Source organism: Opisthorchis viverrini (assembly GCF_000715545.1).
Source record: "Opisthorchis viverrini unplaced genomic scaffold opera_v5_15, whole genome shotgun sequence".
Classification (NCBI taxonomy): Eukaryota; Metazoa; Platyhelminthes; class Trematoda; order Opisthorchiida; family Opisthorchiidae; genus Opisthorchis; species Opisthorchis viverrini.
Genome location: NW_008751671.1, coordinates 1,264,948 through 1,291,376, shown reverse-complemented (window position 1 = coordinate 1,291,376; position 26,429 = coordinate 1,264,948). Strand labels below are relative to the sequence as shown.

Genomic DNA, 26,429 nt, shown 5'->3' with positions numbered 1-26,429 from the left:
AAAGAGTTTCACAGACTGGTCACATTCTGCCTGTACTATATTTTCGGGTACCTCTTCCACAGGAAAACCAACTACGTTTGATTCACCGAACGGACCGCGCCCCAGGTTACCATCCAATGATTCGCGTGAGACTGTTACATAACATGAATGCCTTACCTGATCGTCTTCGTGAAATTCATTTGGCCCTGGATATCGCCGGCTTGAGGGAAATTCGGCGTCTGGAACCGGAATTAAATCTGATCGAGACATTCTACTGGAATCAAACGGACGGGTACAACCGAACAGTGTATGGACTGGTGAATGCCAAAGGTAAGCTAACTTACGCGAGACCTATAATTCATAACAACCTAATCTCCACGCCCATCCACTTTTAATATTTGCAAGTTTGTTACTTGTGTACTTTGTCATAGGAGTCCCTTTATTGCGGTGTCGTAATTTCATTTCTTCACTGCTTCTGTGAAGCAATGGGATTTCGGAGCCTTCTTCTTTCCTCCCCCCGTTTCGATGTCTAACTTGTCGATTTTCAGCGAGCCGTTTCGTTCCAATGCTTCCTGCTTGTTAACCGCAGAAATGTACCGACCTGCGCGAGCTGGTGAGTACCGGCGCATACTCCACAGCACTCGAATAAGGGCAACTTTTGTGGCTCATTCAATAGGCCTGTGTTTTGTATTAGTCGCGGTATGTGGCGGACTGGAAATAGTATCTATCGAGAATGATCCAATCTCCATTTGATTGAACAGACTCGTAGATCAACCTTCGGCTCGTGAAGTGATGGAGTCTCAGCTAACTCATATTTTTGGCCCATTGCTATTCGGTACAACGTAGGGGAGGGGCCATGACCCAAAATTGTCCATGAACAGAATGGTGAGGATCCACTGTGGTGTACATGAAACCGTGAATATTCATCAACAAACTTGCTGGGTTCGTTTAGTAAAATACCGAATCGAGTTGTCGGGCGCGCGACATCCAGATAACCGTTGTTTTATAACCACGCAAAACACGGTTCATGTTCAACTTCGCTCACTGTGGTGGATCTGAACTTATGTTCCTATCGAAACCCATCCATCTCCTAATGGACATTTGTTTTTCGAGAGTAAGCCTTATCAAGACTCCGATATTTACATAATGTCCCACCATGGTAGAGAAAAATAGCTGATAAAATTTGTGCCGAGTTGACAACGCGTTGTTCACCTATGCCTTTAGTCAGTGGCAGTCACATGGTCCTCATATTAACGCACTGGATCGTCCAAACACATCTGATGATATGTTATCGGACCCTTACTCGACAGGCTTTTCTACTATTGTTAACAAATTCACTGTTCATGTTGTACGTTGGTGAGTTCAGCTTGCAACTCGCCTCTATCTAATTCCTGACGTGTACTCCCATATTTGCGAATGCTTAGAATTCCAAAGCATTATCATCACAAAGTAGAAGAATGTCGTCAGTAGTATGTGGTTATTTAAAGTATGCAGTTATGCTCTTTCTGAGTAACCAGTATCAACCAGCGTGTATGAAACACATGTTGATGGTCAAAATCTCTTAGTGGTCTTTCTTCAGAGGGCTCACGCACAGAATCGGGCCATCCGGAGAATGCTGTCGTGTATTCCCCAACAGGTTGTCAATTCAGAACATTTTACACCGCTGTATGGGACTCTTCCTTAACTCCTAAATCTCACGCTATCAAAAATCCTAGATTCGCTGTTTCCACATCGCATATAAAATGAAGAGTCGATAGCGCCGTGCATCGAGAGCTAGGGTGGCGATAGCTTGAAAAGTTTGCAACCACCGATCCATTTTGTTCAGAGAAGCGAAAGTATGGTGATAGCAATGCAGCCAGTTGTGCCTATTCAGCTTTGGTACCATGTCTTGCATTCCATCGGTATCCTGTTAGGGATCATCCCCTCCTACAGTCTGTTTGACTTGACGAGGTCATGCATTTCGTTGCCATCTTTGAAACGTTCCGATATACAGAGTGATGGTTCACTCTCAGTTTAGCATCGAGACGCATTTTCTCTTTCTTCACTCCTGGAATGTACAACTTCGTTTTGGTTTTTTAAGACTGTTCGTGGAAGACAAGTGCTCCCCTACTTGTGTCTACTTGTTGGCTAACCGGTTCCGCGCACAATCCGTTTTCTCCCGGGTTTTTGATCGACTGAACATGATTGTTTGTGAACAAGAGGTGGCTGCTAACGACTTGCTTACTCTACCCCACTCTTGTCCCTTTTCGGTTGCGCAACAATCCACGTGCACGTGAACAACTGTTGGGATTGGAGAGGTGCGAGAAAATAACAAACAACAGATGTTGCCAAAGAGGGAAATAAACACAACCTTAATCATAAAATTGAGTGGACTTGCTGGTAAACTGCGTAGCATGTCAGGAAAACTGACGGGTTCTACTTCCGTGTGTATATACCTATATCGAACGAGTGGATGTGCGATAGGAAACTGTGCCAAGTTGACGTACAACAGTTCAGTGTCGTTTTTTAATTAATGTTTGGTGCTTTCAAATAAGTTTTGTATGAAGCCTTTTGAACTCCCGTTGGTTGTGCGAATGTCTGCAAGCGTGTGAATTCTCAGCAAACTTCACCAACATACCTAAGGAAGGAGGTCAACATTTGGTATCAAAAAAGATGGTGAACCACAATTTGCGGTACCCTACGGATAGCCCACTTGAAAGACGTTGGTCGTAACAAGATGAGTTAGTCACATCTACATGAGACGCTGGGAACTCTGGACATCAGATGAGACAGATACGGGTGACCGTGACATCGCCTGGTAATTTCCGAGGATGGTAAAGGGTGACAGAAAGAAATACGGGTGTCGAAATGTCTCTTTATCACACCGTTTTCGAAGATATTCATTTACATGTCATTACACATGTAGGCGTACTTCTGTGACCTTTTAATAAGGCATTAGTATTTTTAAAGTGCCCAAGGTTGGAAATTGGAAACACATTCACTGATAGAGATTGTCTACTATCACTCTTGTGGATAAAACCCAGCGGAGCAGGAAGCTAAAAACAACTTGAATATGAAGGACTAACTTAGATTACTGAATGCAGTTAGTGAATTAAGTAATTCTAACGTCCTTGTTAGGGAAACGTCTGGCGTACAGCAGATCAAGATATAAGGGACAACAGTCAATTTTAAGTCGCCCGTAAGATGTCGAGCCCGGGTCCGTGTTGCTATCTGCTGAGATATGGCTTAGCCTAACCGTGTCCTCTTCCAGTTGCATCTCACTTTGTGAAGATTGTATGAGGGTTGTTCCCAGGGAGCTTTCTTTGTTTTTCACGTCCGAAAGTGTATGTGGTCGCGTTGGAAATTTGTTTTATAGACAATCAACCCCTACGGTACAGTTCCGCACTCACTCACCGATGATTTTTGACAGGGAATGTACACCCTGAATTCGCCTAGCTCAAGCACCACCCATCAACCACTTTCACTCAATGATAATCTTAATACACGTAAACAATTACATGCTTCTTATTCAGCACACCTTATGATTTTTGTCACCCTCGTTCTTCAACAGTCTCCGCCGGCTTCGTCTATACCGGATGCCCTCAGGTGTTTTGGGAACACCGTACTGTGCAAGTTGAAGGGCATGAGCTTCCAAGCTCCGAATTAGCCAACTGGAACTTGAACTTGGTACATCTGTATTCCGTGAATCATGGCATAGTTTATCGGTAAGTTTTTATCAGTCCGGTCCACTATTCCTGGACACTACTCCAACGCTTCTTAGCAGGCCATGTCGACATGGCCTTTTCATATTCCGCTCCAGTGGCTCTTAATCCCGAATGGAGGACTTCCAAATACAATGGGAACCCAATATCTGAAGACAAAAACTACCGGAGTGTTGACAATTTTGACCCAATCCCTCTGGTGTTCTAGTCGCAACAACTTTCTATCATTTCGTTTTTTACCATCTAGGTATGTGTAGCTAGGATGTGTGTTTGTACTGCACGATGCTTTCCGGCCACATAGTTCCCTGATGAGCAAGTTGGAGACGTGGTACTTCAAAGCGACAACGCCTTGGTCTGCACTGCCTAATTAGCATCATCTTGACCTCTCCAGGTATTTCTGAACCCAAGTGCGAGTATAAACCTAGTCTTTGACACGTAAGACAGGCTCTTGCATAGCTGAAAATGGCTCTCCATACTTATCAGACTATGTTGAAGTTCGAAGGCGAAACTTCTCCATAGTTTATTGTGAAGTACATAAGAGTACCATCTGTTGATGTTCAATCATGAAGGTGCGTACCCTGGGAAGTGCGGGTCCTCACACTAAGTCTGGATTGATCTGAACAGCGTCTCATCTCCCGCAGAACCTAATATCAGGACTGAAGATGAATCCGGTTACAAATGAATGTTGAGCATCTGAATAGTCTTAATCGAAGAGGTGCGCACTGCTCTTCAGCTCTCCCTTCAATGTCGTCTTACGGTTGATTGTCCTAGCGGACAGGCAAGTTGCCTTGTATCAGTACTATTCGGTGTCTGCTTTGTCCAAGATTCACTGTATTGTGCGTTTTTTCTATTGAAGCGAATGTGTGGCTTTCCATAGAACCACTATAAAATAGTCTCATTTGATCCTGAGACAGAGTCTGGTGGATTGTAAACAGCGGACAGAATTTAACGGCGACGCTTTGAACACCCTTGAAGTGAGAAGTTGGCGAAAACCGTTAAATCCGTAGCCAGTAGCCTGTGAGACTGTAAATTAGTTTGAGCGCCATCATCACCACCAGTTGTAAACCGTGCGTACTATCTTAGCTGTCTTATCGCTTCCATCGAATTTCGACTAACATTATGTCGTCATCTGGTCGCTCGCTAAATTGAGTTTCCAGTAACAACTTCGCCTTTTCTACGCTCTCCCTTAATTATCGTATCTGTACTGATCGCCAAGGTATCCATGTAAATCGTGTTTTTCAGACTGGCTGCAAACGAAAGCGGGAAGCGAAGCAAATCAGAGGCAAGAAGTGATATACCTTATGCCCTTCCGCTTACCTCTCGCACCTCTCAGAGATAAGCAAGAAAAACATTTGAGAACGTCCCTACCAAATGACAGTTTCCAAAAGAAATTATTCTTTCTTGTTATGGCGTGTTCTCTTTGTGGATTACGATAGTAGAACGCCAAAAAATTGGCAATAGTAACCCACCCATACGACTGCTAAAAACTCATGGACAACCCACTGCCGGTTCTTCCCTGTTTACCATCACAACACTCAAGTTGTTCGACACCAGTTTGGGCACAGTTTCGCACTTGCGGAAATTGTGTTTCTGGAAAATGAATGTTCGAGATGTACTGAAAGAGGTGCGCGACCCGGCCGGCTGTTGTCAAACCGCTTAATGTCGGGGCTGTGTAGTCCACATGCACGCGCTTTTCCATTTGTCTATCACAGCAACCCAGCGAGTTGAAATTAACGAATTTTTTCGGTGCACTTTTCGGTTCACCAACCGCCAACCTGGCTTTGATTCAGATGGCCCCTACAGATAGTATCTTGATGGGCAATTAACGAATTTTTCGGTGCACTTTTCCGTTCACCAACCGCCAACCTGGCTTTGATTCAGATGGCCCCTACAGATAGTATCTTGATGGGCGCGAGCTCGCTTATCTCGCAACTTATCAAAGCACTGTGTCAGTTCACGGAGAAAACAAGCGTCTCAGACTAGCTGGATGTACAGCAACCCAGTAACGATTGGAAAAGTTGTCGTTCTAGCAGACGTATTCATACCGAAAGATGTTTTTCTTTCTCCTTGGATCTATCCGCCGGGAAAAATTATACATCCGTCATTGCACAACCAACAATCTACCGACTGGCATTCACGCGCACAGGGTTCCTGTTCAACATCTCAAGTGTTTGCACTGCATCTCTAAGTCAATACACGAAACAAAACTAATTTAACCAAGGACAACACTATCTATCTCCTCGTTCCCTGTTAGAATTGCAATTTGACCGACCGTGTGGCTGGTCTTTTTGGATAAAAAAAATCCATCTCATCAGGGCCTGTAGGTCCCTATGTGTCTGCTTGTGGTCGTCACTTTCCTTTCATTCCTTACGTCAATGTTTCTTGATAAACTGGAACTGTACAACCTGTTTCCTCGATCCTCCGAATGTCAGTTCCTTTTTTAAGTGGATTGGATGGACACCTGCTTTTCAGAATCCTTCGGATTGGTTTCAATTCATCAGCGTGATGTCATGGTGAAAAAACTGCCCTGTGGTCTAATATAGTTTTAGGATTCCCGATTCAGTGGCGGCTACAATATGAATCCAACATTAAAACATGCTCGATTTCCTCCCAGCACGCCCAAATCGATCCAACCTCGGTTTAGCCCCACTTTCGGACATCTTAGATCTAAAACATAGGATCCCTATTTTGGTATGATAATCCGAGAGTTAGCCGAAGCCTACTTGGGAGCGTTTCGGCAAGTCCCCCCCCCCGCAATATCCATGGTGCTCTGTTCCCCTTTGAAGAATCAGCTTAGAAGAAACCTGTCGTTTTTGGGCATAAATTTTCGCTAGTTTACTTATACAAACCGTCTAACTATACTTTGCAGGTGGTTCACTGTTTTTTTTTCGAACTTAATGGGATCTGCCATGTTGTTTGGTTTAACTGCCTTGCATTTGAGTTCTGTCTCACGCCAAGTTTGAGTGATTTATGGGTCGATCTTGTGTTTATGTTTAGCCTTTAGCCAAACGAGGTCGAGCCTGTTAATATTACTCAGTCAAAAACCACCACAGCTTTCCCAGCCTCTGGCAGTTTCTCCGGTTAATAGACTCTACCACACAGTATCGCGGTTTAAGAGATATTTGTTCCTTGAATGTAGCTAAACATCTCTATTGCGATGGAGTTTGTTTTGCTGCATGGAATCGGTACAGAAAAGTCTGAAACAGAATGTAAAAATTTGAGGAAAAAAGCCAGTTCGCTTTTACTTTTTATCATTTATGTAAAGATCCTACGCCGCATGGTGGCTTATAGTTCCAGTTCTCTGTTATTATTTTAAGAATATCTGTAATTTAAGCGTTTGCCCAGATCACTGCACCAGAAAGCCGTATTAACCGAATTTCGGGTGAACTGTTTGAATCCGATCGCTTGTCACTCTTATTCAAACAACCCGCCAGTCGGCAGATGAACTAGTTCTTTATGAAACTGAGTGGTGCATAAACCTTCTTCCAGGATTGATTGGCACAAATCTCTTGTTAGGAAGGGGTGCGAGTTGTCCAATGAAGTTATAGGCTACCACCAATGACCTAGTTTCAAGCCGACTCCCGGGTCGGTTTTAGAGATCGAACTATGGTTTCGTGTAACAAAATGAAACCCGCAAAGTTGGATGGGCAGGTGCTAGTTACTTCCGCTGCGCATATATCTCCCATTGAATGAGTTATTTTACCACCTCTCTGTGTTTCAACTGGTTGGATTAAACACTGGTGGTCTAAACGAATAACAAGTTGTGTCTGTTTCATTCATGGTGGGCGCTTTTGATCCTTAGGTGAATCCATCAGATGGGCACCTGTTGCCCGTTGCTGATATTATAAATTTCCTCCACTCCCTGATATTCCACAGCTGTTCGTCTGCAGGTGAGTTCTGTTTTTTTTTAATCGGCGCCACGAAGCGAGCTCGGAACCAGTGGTGTAATTAGCTGTCTTCATTGACCACAACTTTAGGCCGTTCAGAGGTTGTCTTCCTGTGACATGGGTTCGTTCCAAACATTGTGCTATTGGGGACAAGTTACCCTTGGGCCCGACAAAGCTCAGTGGTCAAAGCGCGGACCTACTGACCGGAAGGTCCGTGGTTCGAACCCAACCGCGGCATGTCGACTGTTTTCTGTTTGTGCCTGGGTAACCTGGTCCTCTCGCTACCTCTGGGTTGCATGGCAGGTATGCACCCAGCTGAACGATCATCATTACCAAGCTACCCTAAAATGGCATATATATTCGGCTGCAGTTTTATTATATTTACAAAGGCCTAAACCTTAAAAAATACCTATCCGTTGATGCCCGCGGTCGTTTGCTCTCATGTCATGTTTACTCTGGAGGTTGACGCGACCGGATGAGACCTGTTGATGTGAAAGTTTCCAGTGGGTTCAATTTTCTGACCCCACTTCCTTTGTTAACGAACTTCTGCTAGGAATTGATTGTCGAAAATGTCCATCTGGCAATGACTTTTGATCGTAGGTTCATGGGATGGGGTAGCATCCTATAGGATTCCACTGTCTATCGTTTTGCTAACAACTGTATTGCTACATTTGCGTTCGATCTTTCTACCATCTATTATGGGAAATCATATTTTTTGCATCACATTCTCTCCTGTTGTGTGTACAGTGGCGACGGCTTGCATCTGTTCCTGAAACACATGAATTGGCACGTATTTCCGATACTTGGGCAAAGTGATGATGGTGCGCGCCGAATTCCTGACACCTGTGCAGATTGTGACTCTGGTCAGATTGCGTTCGGTTCGGCAACGTTGAATCTGTACGCGATAGTCACTGATGCCCTTGGGGCTGTATTGATCGGGGACGCTGCTTACCTGCGTTGGCTGCAACCGACTGACCTGAACAAGTAAGATCTTGTCTACACTGTCCTCGCTTGTGTTGCGTACAATTTCTAGAATCATATCTTACAGTTTTCTAATTCTTCACTTGCCATCCACAGATTCAAACCCTCATCTGCCTCGGAATCCCTAGATATGCGTGCTCAAACGATATTTCGCGAGAACAACCGGTACATTTGGCGCGCAATGAATTCCTCCCAGTTACGTTTTCTCCAACCCGATTTGGATTCCCTGTCTTCGACTCGACCTGATGTTGGTTACTATCTGGCTCCTCACCCCAATTTCGTGATTAATAAATCGATTTTTGAGATGCCTGGTTCGTCGATGAGTATGCAATTTGGTTGCTTCGTTTCACACGCCGCAAGCAAGACAATCTGGTGGCTTGCGGATTTTCATCATCCACAACCAGTGGTGAGCGTAGACTGCGCGGAACAAACTGTGTTTCCGTCACTAACCGGACTTCCGTGCTTAAGACATCCGCTTGTTGGTCCTAAAGGTATAGCCGTGTCTCAGAATGTAAGTACATCCTTGTCATACGTTTCTTTTTTGTACGGTTCTACACGTGAGCATATATTTGAAACCTATGTCCTAGACTCTTGCACTTTCATTAAAGCCCATGGTTAAAAGAAAGTATCAGAGAAGGATAATGGAAGAACGATTAATAGCTGCTAAATAGAATTAAACTGAAAAGCAGGCAGGTTGACCATATCGGTGAGTGACTATGGCCCTTGCAATACTGGGGATTATCTACAGCCCCCCCCCGGTGAATGTTGAACGGCACCTGCCAATCCTACCCAATTGTTGCGATCAAGACGACCATCTCTTCCACTCAGATCATTGGCTGGCTACCACTCCTTCGTTCGCACCTTAACTGGAGCTTCGCAAACAACGTTGGGCGTGGTAGTCGCCCTCCCGAACGTGGTTTAGCTAGCAAACTCTGTGCATTTTCAGTGGGTCTTGACTCACTGTCAAGTACACGCTTTCCGAACTGTATCATTGTTGATCCGATCCGTTAACTTGATAGAAGCAGCGGCGGTCGGAGACCGGAGGGTCATATGCATCTATGGAGAGATAAAGTTCTCTGACCACAAAAACGGACCGACCGTACACTAGCACTATGCACTCTATCCCTGGTGGAAAAATTGGTGTTTTGAAAGCCGCGTTTGACGATAGACGCAAACCTCGCCTTGCTTTTTTTGTGAACTACTTCATCCGCAGCACGAAACAAGTCTCAGGTTAGTGAACTTGTCAGCAGCATCGTCGAGATGCGATATTTCTGACGGTACCGTTGCATGAATTTGCATTCTGAAGGCTCGAAATACGTCCCTGAAGGCCTACCCTTTCACTTTCTTATGGGTAACTGAGGGGAAGCTACAACCGCAATGTCATCAGCTCACTCAGTATTGGTTGGGAGACTACATCCGCATGAATTCGGAATTTTTTAGTCTCTTCCATCATATCTTCAGTCATGAAGTCGTTATGTTAAGACGGTTCTCGAACGCAATCTCACACCACGTCGTTGTAAACTCGGTGTTGGCAAATTACCCGGTCGCTGCATCGCTAGTTAGGTGGGATACTTTGCGTTAGTGACCGAACGTAAAATCGAATGAAGATCCCCCTACACCGTTAAGGAGCACAAATTAGTAGCTCACTCCGCCGAAATGCACATAGGCAGCAGGTCTCGGAACCTGAACTCGATCAATGACCATAGAGATAAAAAGTGGAAATACTGGAAACGGAGTAGCTAACGGAAAGACAATCGACAATGGCGCGAATGTATGATAATCACATTGGTAATAGACTAGAAGTGCATCTCCGAATATCATCATAGGTCACATCAACGGTTGATTCTGTCCAAACTCCACATCGGATTATCTTTGCTGCTTTTGGTTGTTTTTCTGACCGGAATACAGACATTTTACGTTGCCGTAGTCTCTTCAGTTCATGTATATTACCACCGTAACTGCAAGCCGGTTACGCCACCCTCCATCCACGTGAGATGTCACCACCACTATGCGAAACAACTTGTTTAACTTTCGAATGACTTTCCCGCAAAATTAACTAGGTGAGGCATTCCACGTTGTAGTTTCTCAAGGTTTAACTTTCGAATGACTTTTCCGCAAAATTAACTAGGTGAGGCATTCCACTCAAAAGGAGAGGATTTTCTGCTGAATGTACCTAGAGAAAGAGTATGTCGGACTATTTGAAGGTTCGTCCTCTGGGATTACCAGCTTCACCTGTTTTTCGCCTTTTCCCGTAGTTAATGACGTGATCGTATCTGTTGTAGTGTAACCGTTACTACGCTCTTCCCCTAATCACCCCACTGAGGTAATTTCAAGCCACACGGACACTTACATGTTTATCCACCATCACTGTGCAAGCTAGCTCCTATCGGACGAGGCGGTGCAATCATGTAGCAGAACTTTCTCCAAGTTGTTTCCTCCCATACTGCATTCATTGTCTACTGACATTAATGCGGCGTTTGTGCGCATGTGTTCTTGAACGAGATGATTTGTTACAGTTCGATCGGACCTAAGCTAGTCTAATGATTTAGATTAACGGAGCGACTGAATTACCGGGGAAGCGTAACTATCCCCCACCCATCATGGCACAGCTATTTTTCACAGCATGTCTAGTCGAACCCTGCCATAAAACTGATGGATTACTTTCTGGCTTGGGTAGCAGGTCTTTCCATCACGATTTAATGGGATTGTGACTATGTGCGTGCGTGATTGCATTCAAATACAGTTTTAAGAACTACAAATTGTTCATATTAAGCCACCATTTCCCCACAGTGACTGCTTCCCGTTGACCCCGCCCGCATCCTCGTGTAAGAAGGAATTAGTTCCCATCATTCTAATAACAACATGTAAGCTAAATTTACCTTCAGATCAATAGCCACATTGTTTTTCACCCTAAGAATAAATGATCAATGTAAGTGCTCTATCCCGACAATCCATTTATCTGAAGCAACCGTGTTGACCTCTTGCGTTAGCCGTCGCCGTAAAAGTCTTCCACCTCATCGAGACATAATCCGTGCATCACAACCATTTTAAAGGCTATATGTGTAATTTCTTGTTGCTTCACGAGACAAATTATAAAATACATTTTTCGACACTAGGTTGATTTGTGATTGATGCTCATCATGATATTCAGCGAACTAAACCGTTTTCTCGACTTCTATTGACTACCCCAAACGCTCGATCCAATGGTGGAATCATCCAGATCGTAAAACCGTCATCAGGTCCGTGTCACTAGAACATGGGAGAGAGACCATGTGAACGAGATGGCTCAGTTCTTAGAGTGCGGAATTACTGACCGGAAGGTCCGTGTTTCGAACCCGGTCTCTGCGTCTCAACTAGGCTTGAACAACCTGGTGGTACCCCAGCCCTCATACTTCTTTCGGGTGGTGTGGCAGCGTTACAGCTGAACGATTGATATATTTTCATGGGGCTTGTCCACATCGTGACAACCATTATCGTCGTCATCGTTATCATCTTCTTGCTATGGCGATCCAGACTAAACGTGTTCTTACTCTTTCTTCTTTAGGAGCTCTATTTTGCCGACGGCGATTCAATCTGGCGTGTACCGCTGCAAGCATCGGGTGTAAGCGCCAAACGAACAGTCCAACTTGCGGTTGGTCATACCGAAAGTTCAACAGGGAGTTGCATATTATACAACCAGTCCGTGCCAGGTCTTCGACTTTCACTTCATTCCCCAACACACCTTGTCTACAGTGCGTTCGAAGATGCTGTATACTTTGTGGATGGGTTACTTGTACGTCATCTCCCATATTGTTTATTATATATATCTCACTTTATCATCAAACATACTGATACCGTTTCTCACCGATTCGTCAATTTACCCTCAGGTCTACCGATTGCATTTGCCCACTCAAATGGTATCTTTAATCGTGGGATTTCTTGCCGATTGTGTTCCAACCGAGACAGAAACCGGCGATCGACGCTTTCCTCAGCCCATCACGGAGTTCCGGTTATCTCAAATTAAAGGATTAGCCATTAGCCCCGAAGGAGACTTGTATGTGGCCGAGGCCCGACGTGTTTTTGTCCGAAAATCTGATGGACGTCTCTACCTGGTTGCGGGAAAGTCGTTAGGTGATGGTGAAACAGAGGGTCAGGATCACGAACAGCCTAGTCCTACAAAGTTGGCGTCTTCGATGTTGCGTGATGAAAACACTGGCGTGGTGGATCTAGGTTTGGCCCAGAATTTCGGGTTTTACAATATCAGTGCAATTGGCTTGAGCATCTACGGCGAGCTGTTTGTTGCGGACGCGTCACACGGCCTGGTAAGTTTAGGTGGACTTTCAATGCATGACAATACCGGTAAAGTTACTGCTGAAAACTTCGTATTGACAAGCCCTTCGTCGTATAATTTAAGGCAATAAGTTCCATTTAGTCCGTTGGTTACGACACTAATTAGAGCAGACAATATTTCAGAGAAAATCTCAAGCTGCTTGTTTGTTTGGCCTAGATTAAGGTCCAGGGACATGAACGGTCTAACGGATACGTTTGGACAGGAACTATCCATAATTTTGTAATTCTTGTCCATTCTGAGTACGCCATCCAAAAATTTAAGATCCAAAAACTCGGTAGTTTCGTCGAAATAGATGCATACAATACTGGTTTGTTCGTGAACCCCACATAGGAAAACTATGAGTCTTGTTGAGAGCCCCGTAAGAACATTCTATGCTGGCCGAACGACTATCCTTTCGCTTTTGTATAGGTAGCTTCATTGTAGAGTTGCGGATTAATGCATCATGTATCCCATGTATCTTTATCGAACGGATGTGTTCCAGCCAGCTTAAACGACACTTTGCCGACACTTCTACCCCCCTTTCATCAGCATGAAGTGTGGCTTTTTCACAAGCCCTCTATCAATATTTTAGGAAGTCTTGTGTGTACGGTGTTGGTTTTCTATGGATCACGATTCGGTTATCCGGCGAGGAGGCATCTGAAACTTTCTTAATTAAGTATAAGTAAAAATGCACAGAAAATCGTTTTGACTGCCCTTTGTACATTCACTTGGTTGCCTTTCCTATGGAGACATATGTCTCTGCTAGATATGCGCCACATGGTAACTGTTTGTTTGGTCAGCTCAGTAATTTTATCACTAATATTTCATTGATAATCGAGAGACCTCATGGATGTTTGTCATGGTTGACACTCGTTGCCTGCGAACCACTTCATACCATACCTAATCATCTAGGCTGCGTGTTGTTCTTGATGAAACTATCGTATGATTCCATCCATCTTAAACCCGTCTGCTTTGGTAAGTGATACGTGTTTTCCCCAAGAACGGTCACGACCGTGAGTACTCGTTACAGGGCACCCCAACCGCCTATGGTTATCGTCTAAAAAGCACTGATAAGTGAGTTTCCCTGAGAATTCTTCGAATTCGGGCAATTTTCTACGATATTTCCCGTTCTATTGGTCGGGAACTGGCATCAATGTGAAAACAACAGCGAAGTTGGTCTATTGGCCTAGTCTTGACGCCACAGAACCATCGTTTTTTACCGTACTACTGTCGCTTGGTGCAGTAGTCTACAATTAATCTTATTTCACGGCTTTTGCATGCCCAACCGATCAGCTCATGCACAAGGTTGATTGGTCTATTGTCCTAGTCATGACGCCACAGAACCATCGTTTTTTTACCGTACTACTGTCGCTTGGTACAGTAGTCTATAATTAATCTTATTTCACGGCTTTTGCAGGCCCAACCGATCAGCTCATGCACAAGGTTGTTCTCCGGAACATATTATTTGTAGTAAGCCTGCTTGTCCATATATCTTCATTATAGTAATATAGAAAGTGTATATTTCTGCAGACAGACGATGGACAGACTACCTTCGACCGACCGCATCGGGTGGTCCTTCCAGAGAGTTATTAAAGTACATATGGACCGACCCTGCGTAGGCCTGTTTGTAGTTAATGAGTGAGAGGTTGAAAATATAACCGCTACATATGGTTTCTGGAGTCGATTTCTAGATATATGCATCCAAGCGCGCGGTTTCTGAGCACAATGCCATCCCATATTTTCATCTCACTGATGGTAGCCTAACTGTAAGTGTACTTCCTCTTGTGAAAAGGATTCTGAATGTTTGGTGGACCTCAGTCCTCTTTGTCTGGGATTCACCACTCTTTTGTGCTTCACAGGTTTACCGAATCCATCACCATCTACCGAAAAGCTCTCCTCCTTCCTCCAACTATCGCGTTGTCTCATCGCTTACGGACGAAGCCTACGTCTTCAACGAACGCGGTCAACTCATTGAAACAGAAAACGCTGTAACGCAGATGACTCTGCACCGTCTAGTCTATCGAGCTCATACCGTTGATGGATTACTCTCCGATATTCGAGGGAACACGGTCAATTTACGGTTTCGCGTACATCGAGACACACATGGAAAGCTACTACAGCTACGAACCCCACTTGGTAAATTTTATTCAATGTTTTGTCATTGAGTACATCCATAGTACACTTACAGTGCTCCATTCCCACGAGGAAACCGCACGATAGGGTGCTCTTTCGTCACGAATTCTAGCGGATCCCTTTATTATTGTACTGCAACTAACTATTTCTGACTGCCTTGTTGTCCATCGCGAATTCCACTCGATCAGCCGTTGATCTCTTTTCCTCCTTGTTTTCTTATAAGGTGTGTCTATAATTCTCACCCAATGCCCACTACTTACAATTCGTGGTTGTGTGCATATCGCTCCCCATCTTTCCCCAGGTTTCGTCTACAACGTTACCTTGGAACCGCATTCTCCGCAAAGAATTCAAGAAATAAGTAATCCAGTAACCAGAACTAGCTGGCATTTTCGCTACTCTCCTTCCGGGCTGATAACGCATTTGCGCAGACCGCAAGATTCGAGATTTCATCGCTTTTACTACAACACAGACTCTGGTCGACTGATCCGTATCGTTTTCCCTAACGGCAAGACTTTTGATATCACTGGCTTGAATGCGCTAGATGATAAGATGTTAGTACGACAGTTTTCCAATGCTACCCCGGTGATTGCCAAAATCCCTGCGGGTAAGTCGCTCCTTCTCTATTTATCGAATAGACAAGTAGTGGGATGAATTTTTTGTAATAATTCAACCCCTCTAACTTCCACCCCCTTGTTCTTTCAGCTTTGTTGAATCGCCAAGTGGATCTGTCACATTATCCTGTACAACTGGTCTACGGTGAACCCAATGATCGATGGGTTGCTCAGCTTAGTCAAGTCTACCTGTCAATAGCCGGCTCCGATCGGCCCGTTCATCTGGCCCGGCATTTACGCCTTCCGGACCGAAAGGGTTTGGCCTCATTGCAAAACTCGTAAGTAACTGGACTTTTTCCCGTAGGGAAACTCTTGCCTATTTTAGCGTCCAATAACTACACAGCATTTTTCGGCTTATGTCAAACATTTTTTCCACATTGGCATCATTCATAACTGTGGAAACAGGCGATGAAAGGGTTGCGGTCCATAATGTAATTTATCCTGGGAAAATCTGCACTTGTAATGTTACCATTTATCGTAATGTATCGTTGCTAGTACGAGGAAGGCCATGCAACTCTCCCGAATTGACTTGTCTGCACCATTTGATAAGTACTCAAAGCTCTTTCTCTATGACAATTATTCAAAATCACATCCGGATGCAGACTCCTGGTCGGTTGTTATGAAACGGACCCGCGTAGCAGGCCAACAGTTTTCTACTGTTTCCCCATTCGACAAAGACATGTCGAAGGAGTTCAAGCGCATAGGTGTTGTGGCTTGGGGTAGCGCTTATGAAACACCAGTATCGTGATCGAGTAGTCGCAATTTTGACTTCAGTTTCTAGTGTTTATTCTCTCACTTACATCGGGTTCTTACAATAGATTCTCCTCTGCGTTGTAAAATAGCTGAAGGAGAGTCAGCATCCCAGGTTCTCTGCTAAACAAATTCAGAATGAAGTGACTTACAACATGCAAGTATCAGACAGTTGCTAGATGTTAAGAAAGTAATGGAGTAGACAGAAGTATTGAGAACCGTTGGCCCATAGCTTACTGTTTCCCTCGATCTTGTTCAGACTGCAGTTCATTGCATAGGGTTACTGCATGCGGTTGGTGATGCCGCTTGCTGAGCTACTCATACGTAGCACGCACACATGTCGTTGATCGACACCACGAGAGAAGTTTTTTACCATTTCTTTAGTGTATTTTTATGAAAGACTCTATAGCTATCTCACATATCCTATGTTAAAACACACAGGTTAGACATAATTATTGTTTACTTACGGATTCCATGCGTCATAATCAATCCAAAACAAAAATCGGTTCGAGGAAGGATTCAACCTTCCATTCCTATAGTCTTATTTATTTGCAGGTTTTGATTTGTTTCGGGCGTTTTTGGAGCCACCTAATGAACAATTGTCCAGCTCGGGCACTCCTTCGAAGCCTAGTTGTTATGTGACGCAAGGGATACGAAGGTGCTGAGACAATACCAGCTTACCCAAGACTAGTTAACTAATAAGCTGAGATTGGTTTCGGATCACGCGCCCCAACCGCTTGGCTATCTACATACCCAAACGTGACTGCCTTTGTCAAGTAAAATCCTGTATCCTATTGTATCCCTAGAACTACTTGGATTCCCAGTCAGCTCGACATACATTTGAACTCGCGGACGTCACAAACCTATCATCCGTTTGGTCCGTCCCGTCTCCCTAATGTGTTGTGAAGCGACCTTGGTAAAACGGACGAATTCGAAGAGTAGTCAGTTCTGCCTTTCTGTTGTGTCTAGACCTGATTTCTCACGCTAAAACTAGAGCACTTAGGAAGAGGATGGCTTAAGTTGAATGTGTGATCTAGTTGCAGGTCAAGGGGTGATCAGTTGGATCCTCCGCGTTTGGCTCTCCTTTTAGAGCACTAAGGTGATACTTCTCAGTTAGCCCTGATGTGAACGAGTTTTGCATACTCAGCTACCAGAGCTGTATGTGATTTCCCTCAGCCACTTGAAAACATACACCTCTTATTTTTTTATCGATACCGCGCCCACCTATTTCCCTCCCGTACATAGGGTCGTATGGACTTTCGCCTTAAATTCACAAGGGACCCCATCAGAATCTCGACGGTTCATTCGCCAAGCAACCCTTTCTGAGGAACTCGCCACACAAGCGCTAGGACGGCGTGTTTCACGTTCATTAACGGTAGGTGCTAGGCATCTGGCCCGACGCCAAACATCCTTTTCTCATCCCACGGGCACATTGGCACTTTCTGGTTTCAAATCAGACTCTGGTGCGAGGTTCGAGTGGCAATACCAGAAAAAGCTAGTGGTGAGTATTCTTCCTATCATTTTTGCCGCATAATCCATTGTGGAGATTGCTGAATAGTTAACGAAAGATTCTAGTTTTGTACCCACCTTTCTAGCTCCGCTGCCGTACCGAAGAAAACTGTTCACATCCACAAGAGGTGTTTAGCGAAGTCTTAAATAGAGTTGGTTTTAGGAATGCCACATCATGTGCCAAGTCATGTTTATCCCTTAACGATCGTAGACGAGAGATTCACGAATCCCTACACAGCGCCACCTTCATTTGTAACTGGGCCTTAACTCTACAAAAAATCAGCCTAAGCTCTATTCGTCATCGGCTAGTGAAGTGCTGGCCGAAGGAGAACCCAGTTAAGTGTGCATATATTTAGCCAGATAATCATCGATGTGAGCCTGTGAGTTTCTTCAGATCAATACCCAGATAAATAGTTTTCAGACTCTACTTATGCACCCACCTTGCCCATCTTAAATAATCCAAACGCTTGTCAAGTCCAGTCTCCCAGAAGAGAGTCAAAAGAACTCCGGTAATTCTCAGCTCAAGTCAAGGGAAGCTCTATACACATAAAGATGAATTCTCAACAAGTGACCTCATGGCGGCACCAAACAACCAGTCAGTAAACACTACATGGTCCACTTACGGATCTGGTAGGAAACGGCCAATCCATGGAGTGGATACTGAAGAGAGTGCTATAACCTCTCGACTGTGTGTAAACATAGATGTGTTTGACGGAACATCTTAGTTCTCTCTTATCTTCCCAAACAATCAGTACTAATCATTTCTCATCATCGCTACTCTCAAAAACTCTTCAGAGGGCGACTTTGGCCTCCTACTCTGCACTTTCGCCAGAGCCGTGAGCACTGACACCCCATAGCAACTGAGTCATTGCTCCGGTATACTTAGTTTTGTCACACTTTTTGTGCTCTCAACGGTTGCAGTTTGGAGACAAAAATTCCCACCTTCTATCGCAGTCATAACAGATTGTAGTAGGTCGTGCCTGAATTTCATCAGTATTCTGCTTTCATCCAATAATACGTCCCTACTGTTACCTTCATTCAAAACCCCCAATAACCTAAAGGTACCGGAAAGTCGACCACGTCACCAGGTGAAGCGGGAATTATCTTGACTTAGCTCGATACAGTAACATGCAGTGACAAGAAAGCCAAATATCACTAAATAACTTCATATTGAAACAGTTTTTGCCGCGCAGCCGACCAGTCCGAACCGGGGAAAATCGACCACGTCACTAGGTAAAGCAGGAATTATCTTGACTTAGCTCGATGCAGTAACATGCAGTGACAAGAAAGCCAGATATCACTAAAGAACTTCATGTTGAAACAGGTTTTGCCGCGCAGCCGACCAGTCCGAACCGTCTACAAGTGAAAGGAAGAAGGCCTTCGCTGCGGAGTTATTAATAAGGAAGTGTCAACTGACCAGTTACAGACTATTGGACAGGGAAGCAAAACTCTAATTTGCATCTTATTTACAAAAACTGGAGATTCATTGACTCCAATAATTCCTCGCTCAAATCCAAGCAAATGTCACGAAGTGATTCCACGAATTCCGCAACAGATCTCCCCTTTTCAAAAGACGCAAAGCGAAATTCCATGAACAACACATACTACTCGCGTGCCTCCCCATCAGTAGTATCACCATTACACTAGTAGTTAGGCGAAAAATATGCATACTTCTGTTGGAATTGCTGGATTTATTCTGATGAACTTCCTGAGTCTAGAGACTCCGATGAGTTTTCTGAACCGTTAATTAAAGTCAGCTTTTTGGAGTGTGTGATGTACTCTATCTGTTGAATGCCATAATGGATGTCAGCAACCTATATCCAGTGCGGTTTATGCATAAATTTAGTCTGCGTGAAACCATGTGGGTTCATGATTGATCGAATTTCGAATGGATATGCACACACTATGGATTGGTCTGGATGCCACGCACATTCATGTTACACGAATCACGAATGCCATTTTTGTGCTGAGAATGCTGAAAATTGGGAGTTCGAAGTTTTAGCTCCCCAGGCAAGTGAGGAAGCTTTGTTGCCTACTACTAATGCTTTACATAAACGGGGAATGTAGCGAACCAGTGCAGGGGAAAGTCTAGTCGTATTTTGGCGTTGATAAGCTGACGCCAACCAAAACCATCCTGTATTTTACCAGCCAACTCATTTGGCTCAGTATGGGATTCTGTAGGTGTTTCAGCCATCATTCGAGGTTTTTAACGACCCGAGCCGCGGCCACTTCGCTTCTACCTCATGTGCAATGACATCCAGACTCTACAACTGTCTTAGTACCTTTCACGTAACTACCCCTTCATTCAGTCAGCTGATAGGTATGTAGCAGTCACAGTTGGACTATCGAGTTGAAGTTGCTTCGCGCCTGCTTTTCGACAAAAAATGTGATGAAAACTGTGATGTTCCGTCTAGAGTGAGATGTTTTTCTGACGCATCCTGTGTATGACGTAGTTTTGATATGTAGTGTTGGTCCTTTATAGAGATTTTCACCTGGTGCGAGGTATCATCACAGTATATGCTCAAGAAACGGCTTGTTTCGCTTAGCGGCCTCTTAAATATACGCTTCGCCCCTCCTGCACCGCTGTTGACCGGCGGTGGGGTGTGGGATACGTGAGCGTTGCATGCGTGTGCGAATTTTCGACTTTGTTGTCATGTCATCCATCGACCTAGGTGTGTACTGTTTCGCTCCTTCACCGGACTGAAATAAATTGGTTGGCTGTCAGCAGCAGAACTGAGACAACAGATGTCGGAAAACTGTTGGGTTTGTTTACCCTTGTTAACCTGATTCCCACACATTGTGAGAATTCATCGGCCAGACTGTTCTCTCGCCAGTACTTCTACCCGTTTATCTTTGTTGCAGTAGCAAATCATGGCCTTGTCCGGACACATCTAACTTATCCTTACACATCCTTCGTTTGCGTTCACTTCCTCCTTGTTACAGATTGTGTGCCATCGGTTCCGTTATTTCGTCTGTTTTGGTCAATTGTATATCCCTTGTGCTTATGTTCTGCCTTCTTGTGTGATGTGTGGGCTTACGAGTTCACGCCGTTGTTCTGCCAATCGTCTTCACGTTTCTTTTGTGCGCTTTAGTGGAAAAGCTTGCACTGAACCAGTGGACACTGCGCGGATCAGTTACTTTTCCCGTCTCCATCCTTTGTGTTCACCACCTTGCTCCCATTTCCCATTGGTTGGGTTCCGTCTGCCGCACAGATCATTTAAAAAAAAACGATTACCATCGTTTCCTATCCACTAGTTGTGCTTCCCCACCCTAAACTAAGCTTACCAAGTGGTGCGTTCTCTCCGTTTTTGTCTTCCCGGCGCGTGGTTGTTGTCAGGTCCAATCATTGCAACTGTATCATCCACGCACCTTATTGCACCGCGGTTGTCGCTTGCGAATCCTCTTACCTACTGAACTGAATCCACAATTTCTTGACAGTTGGTGATGTTGTGGGGTTGTATTGTAAGGTAAATAAAGACGCGGTTTAGCTGATTCACCTTCGGGGACACACAAATGCACCCATCGGCTCAATCAGTCGTTAAACGCAAGTGCTAATGGTGCGAGTTTTCCCAGTCTTGTATCAGCGCCCTAGCGGCAGATCAACCCGCGAATTGATCTCACCACGTGACCACATCAACTGCGGTCCACGTCAGCTTAGCAACAAACTAACAGCGTAGCGATGCTCACTGGGTGCAGTTTTAACCGATTACTCAAGATGAAGAATCGAGAGACGCAGTTGACGGAGTGAATTCGGAGTTTCGCCTTCAATCAGCTCTGCGTAGATGACAATTTGGTGATAGCCAAGCATGTGAAACACGTGCGGCAGTTCGTTCAAAGTATGAACAGTCTTCACTTAAATTTGGTAACACACGGGTAGAAAGCTAATAACTCTTTGTCATGCTTGGACATCTTGATACAACTGGGGACCGTTATACGTAATATTTACAAGAAACCTTCACGGTCAGTTCAGCTCTAGTACGGGTGGAACATGGCAAAAACAACGTTCACAAGAACATGTCGGATTCCTTCACAGGAGTGCGTCACCCGGAATCTGGAAGTGCTCACAAACTTATTGCGAATATTATTACAAACGATTTGAGATTCAGCTAGTTGTCACCTGAATATCCCGTCAACACGAAGCTTAGTCGCAAATAAGTGTATCTCCATTTGCGTAAAATTAGCATTCAGATAAGAACTGAAATTGACCTAAATCCGGGAAATGCGTCTATTTGACGAGCCCCAAGAACGGCTGTCCAAGAATTTTCAACGCACTAACTAGTGTTTTGTCGAAATGGCTATCCCTCGCGTTTCAATGGGACAGTAACGAGAGAATTAAATCCAGAAAGCACACACATCCTTTTCAAAAGGGATGATACAGTAACAATAGGAGCGCAACGCTTAGCTCACCATTAAAGTGGACATACAGTGCGACTGGAATTGACATGAAAACACCACAGTCACCTATAGCCAGACATATCTTCACAGGCCATCAAGCTGATCCCGCCTCTGTACTCCGTAACTATACCGTCGAAAGTCACGTCCCCTAAAGTCTAGTGAGGTCACTGCAGTAAATCGATCAAAGCCTTCTCTATGTGTTCAAAAGCAAGTGGCTCAGACCGAGATGTTCGCAGTTCGAAAGTAGCAACGGACGAGTGCCTTAACATTCATTAGTTTCCTGCTTGCGATGATACCACAGTAGAAGTCGTCAGAGTGAGGACCTACTCTGTTCCTTATTTTTGCCATTAAGTCTAAAGGGTCCACGAAACTCAGTGCCTGTAAAAGGACAAGTCCCGTAACATTGAATTTTGACCTTCCTTGTGTTGGTCTAGCGCCCCACTGTTCCATCTTCACCCCTATCTTAGGTAAATCCTATTCACTTATAAAACCAAACACCCTTACTAAAGTATTTTCTGGATATTCGAAAGACGCGATTCACGCCATTTCTGTATCACCCGAAACCCCCGCATGCTTTTCTTGAATTCTTGTTTGCCTGACCTTTGGGTACGATTTTTGGCTAGTAACAGTGTATTACTCATTCGGCTTACTCATCGACCGTTGTCGGCTGTCAAACGTGCGTTTGGCTTGTCTTAGTCTATACGCCAATTCCGCTGACTGGTCAGGTGTGTCAATCGCTGACAGCAGGAAGGATAGCCCGATGTCGCTGCCCACTCATGAATCGGTAACCTAATGCCAATTTGACTCAGCAGAACACCGAGGAACAGCTGTGGCACTTTTTCCCATATACCACCACCCACGTTTTGCACTTGATTGTTTTCGGATGCACGATATCCGGTACTTTTAGAATTTGGTATTCTGTTCCCGAGTTATTCCATTCGCAACCTGGCACCTATTACTGTGCCTTCATCCGTACGCGTTGGGCGTGGTGACGGTCCTGTTGACAATGGTATTGTTTCAAGGGCACCTGTTCCATAAAATTCACACTGTTTTCACCTCTGGTCTCGTCAATAGGTCAACGGGCATGATGTCATATACGTCAAATTTGATTGGGCACGTCAGTTGGAAACATACCACCATGCGTCCACCGGGCGCGTTTTACTCCAAGTGGTTTACAATGATAATTTCCAACCAATGAATTTCAACGCCTCCACAACTGTCAGTTGGCAAGATTCGCGTCGGCGCGACTTTCGCATTACTGATCGAGACGATCGGGATGATATCCGACCTGATCCCAGCCTTTCCGGCCCGGCTCCTCTCGGTGTAGCTTACACCAGGTACGTCTTACGGATCACGTGAGGTCCTCAGCTGTGGTTTTTATAATTTACTATAATTTATTATTTTACTATACTTTACTATAATTTATAATTTACTACCCTGTGAAATGAATATATAAAAAACTAAGAAAAGTTCGATGTCCCTCTAGATAAGCCTTTCCCTAATCAAGACTAATACGGTACCATGCGGTTTTTGCTTGTCTTTGGTATATTCTGAGAGGTTGCCAACTACAAAGAAATCCCCTCCAGACATCATTCAGATGCAACCCTTCCTCATCAAAAGTCTAAGGTCATCACTCGCACGTCGACTTTAATTCTTCCCGATAATCACGTCTATTACAGACAGGTTTGTTATTCAGATGTTTGGAAATCTGATATCGTGACTTTTATCTGTGTGTCTGTATCGACCGACTGTAAATAGACTCAAAACTGTTCACTAACACAGAACAGGTGACTTTTGGGATGCCTTGTCGAATTCTGGAATTCTAGAGAAACGCTTTACCTGGATTTTACATGAAACCAATTGCTGATGGCGATCACGCGAGCTTATTACACGAAGTTCCAATAACTGACATCTTCGTCACTTGGGTGACAGTCAGTCTCGTTTCAGATGTTTCTAACATTCGTTAAAAGGGATAGCTCCTACATCTTACAATGGTACTGATGGGAATAACCTCTACACAAACGGATTGCGAAGAGGGTACTAATTTGGTTTATTAGTCTACTACTAGTGATTGTCACTGTTATCACTATTGTGCACTTGTAGTACACCTTTCTATCTACAGTACAGTTCCAGTGTCTCCAAACGATGCCTTCGTGATTTTCTTCTTTTCAGTAACGGCCAGGTGAGTACCGTGAGTTGGGTCAACGCCAACTACCAGTTCAGCTACGACTCCATGAACAGGTTGAAGATGGCCGAGTTGGGCAATCACATGGATACAATATCCTTTCGATACACTGACCGTCAACTTCCGTATCAGGTGTGTCTGACTTTTGTGAGCTGAACTAGTTATTCTGGTACATTTCCTGTGGAGGGCACTCATCTGTCAAGACTATCCTTCGTCTAGTTCGATTGGCTAATGCCTGAACATACAATCTTTCTGGGTGTATGGGTAACATATTTTTGTTCACTGGACGTGAAATCAGTTCTCGGGCAAGGGTGATTTTCATCTAGGAAATCAGGTTACTATTGTTGAACGCAAGAAGTCTTGTCTGCTAAACCAATTTTCTAGGCGGCTTGGGAACCAAAAGGAAAACAATTACAATGCATGGATAAACAACCAAACTAGCGGACAGCTTACAAAAATAAAACAGAACGTGTTAGAAAGAGGTCTCAGTTTTAACAAGTACACTCATTCGCATATCAGTTTGGTCTTCACGGGAGAAGTGCTTTAAACAACCTTATGATTAGTGTGTTACGTCCCGATTTAAACTTTGAAGATATCACGAATCGAAAGTAATTAGCTAGCCGGAAGCGCCAATGTGGTCATCGGACCTAGTCAGGACACTCGACAGCAACTCTGACAGTCCATCGTCCCAGCAATCGCGCGCAACAGAACATTCGAGTCTCTCTTGAGCAGTAAGAGAAGCAATGAAAACGCCCGGGGGTCATCGTGGACAAACCGGCCTATATCAATAAGGCAAAAGGTCTACTCAATGACACGACTATTCATAATCACCTGAAGGAACATCAAGGCGAAAAACTGGCGAACGAAATCTGTAAGAACCAAAAAAAACTCCAAGACCTGTAAAGGATCTCAGAAGAATATTGAATAAGAAGAGCTCAAGACTGAGCTATACCGACTACCGAAAGTATATAAATAAGCAACACCAACCGTACCACTCTCAGAGACACCAATCTACGATCTTTCAAAGGGAGTGTGGATGAAGATGAGACACATCTCAATATTCGCTCAACATAACAAGACAATTTAATGGAAAGATTGATGAATGAAAAAACATCGGAGAGGATGAAATGGTGGTCTCTTGTTGTTCAGATCTATGGAAATCAGCCTATGAGATAGCTCAGTGGTTAAGGCGTAAACTCGCCTACTGGAGGGTCCGTGGTTCGAACCCAACCCCGACATCTCGACTGCCGTTGTTTAGGCTAGGACAGCATGGTAGTATCTCAGCCGTCTTGCTTAATTTGACTAGCATCACAGCTAGGCAGCTATAGAGAGAGCGCTACTGCTGAACGGTACTTCTGTTATAGACCTCAGCTCCACCAACAGGACTAGCCACGACTTATCAAATTGCTTCGTGGAAAAAGACCGCCTTGAACTGCTAAACTCGTGTCTGAAAATATTTTTCGAATCCAATGAAGTGTAGTTTGGACAACTTCAGGGAGCACCGATTGGATTTCAAATTTTAGAATTTTTGATAGAAATAGCAGTGCATAAGCCCGAATGGGTTGTGCTGGCAGATATAAATGCCAAAACATGGATTCAATGAGAATAAATAACCATTCGGTTGCAACACCCTTTCAGTGCCTAGCTGTCTTGCCACCCGAAGGAAACATGAGGGCTGGGATACTGCCAGATTACCCAAACCTAGACAGGGAAGTCGAGAGACAGATGTCGAGTTCGAACCACGGACCTTCCGATCAGTAAATTCGTGCTCTAATCGCTTAAGCTCCCCATCCGGTGCTTGGCCAATACTTTCGTAATTATCAGGTGAACTGAACTACAGCAAACGAGCCAACTGAAAATCAGCGTTTTCGTCGACATACGATTCACAATGGAAGAATAAAATGATGGAAAGCTGATATTCTTATATTTCCGCGTCACAATATTGCAAACTGGCTTGCAGAAGGGTAAGGCATATTGACTTAACCCTCA

General features: G+C 44.4%; 1 protein-coding gene across 1 annotated transcript in view; it reads left to right on the top strand.

Moving 5' to 3' along the window:
• Window positions 1-26,429, top strand: part of T265_01396 (hypothetical protein) — a gene marked incomplete at both ends in the record, with an annotated part of 130,863 nt that overhangs the window by 91,638 nt on the left and 12,796 nt on the right. The window contains 12 exons of the mRNA XM_009165422.1: window positions 15-309; window positions 8,419-8,551; window positions 8,645-9,059; window positions 12,093-12,320; window positions 12,415-12,849; window positions 14,717-14,993; window positions 15,292-15,594; window positions 15,693-15,879; window positions 17,528-17,852; window positions 23,330-23,592; window positions 24,359-24,437; window positions 24,474-24,572. Coding sequence (XP_009163686.1) covers window positions 15-309; window positions 8,419-8,551; window positions 8,645-9,059; window positions 12,093-12,320; window positions 12,415-12,849; window positions 14,717-14,993; window positions 15,292-15,594; window positions 15,693-15,879; window positions 17,528-17,852; window positions 23,330-23,592; window positions 24,359-24,437; window positions 24,474-24,572 — 3,039 coding nt within the window. The remainder of the gene's footprint in view (window positions 1-14; window positions 310-8,418; window positions 8,552-8,644; window positions 9,060-12,092; window positions 12,321-12,414; window positions 12,850-14,716; window positions 14,994-15,291; window positions 15,595-15,692; window positions 15,880-17,527; window positions 17,853-23,329; window positions 23,593-24,358; window positions 24,438-24,473; window positions 24,573-26,429) is intronic.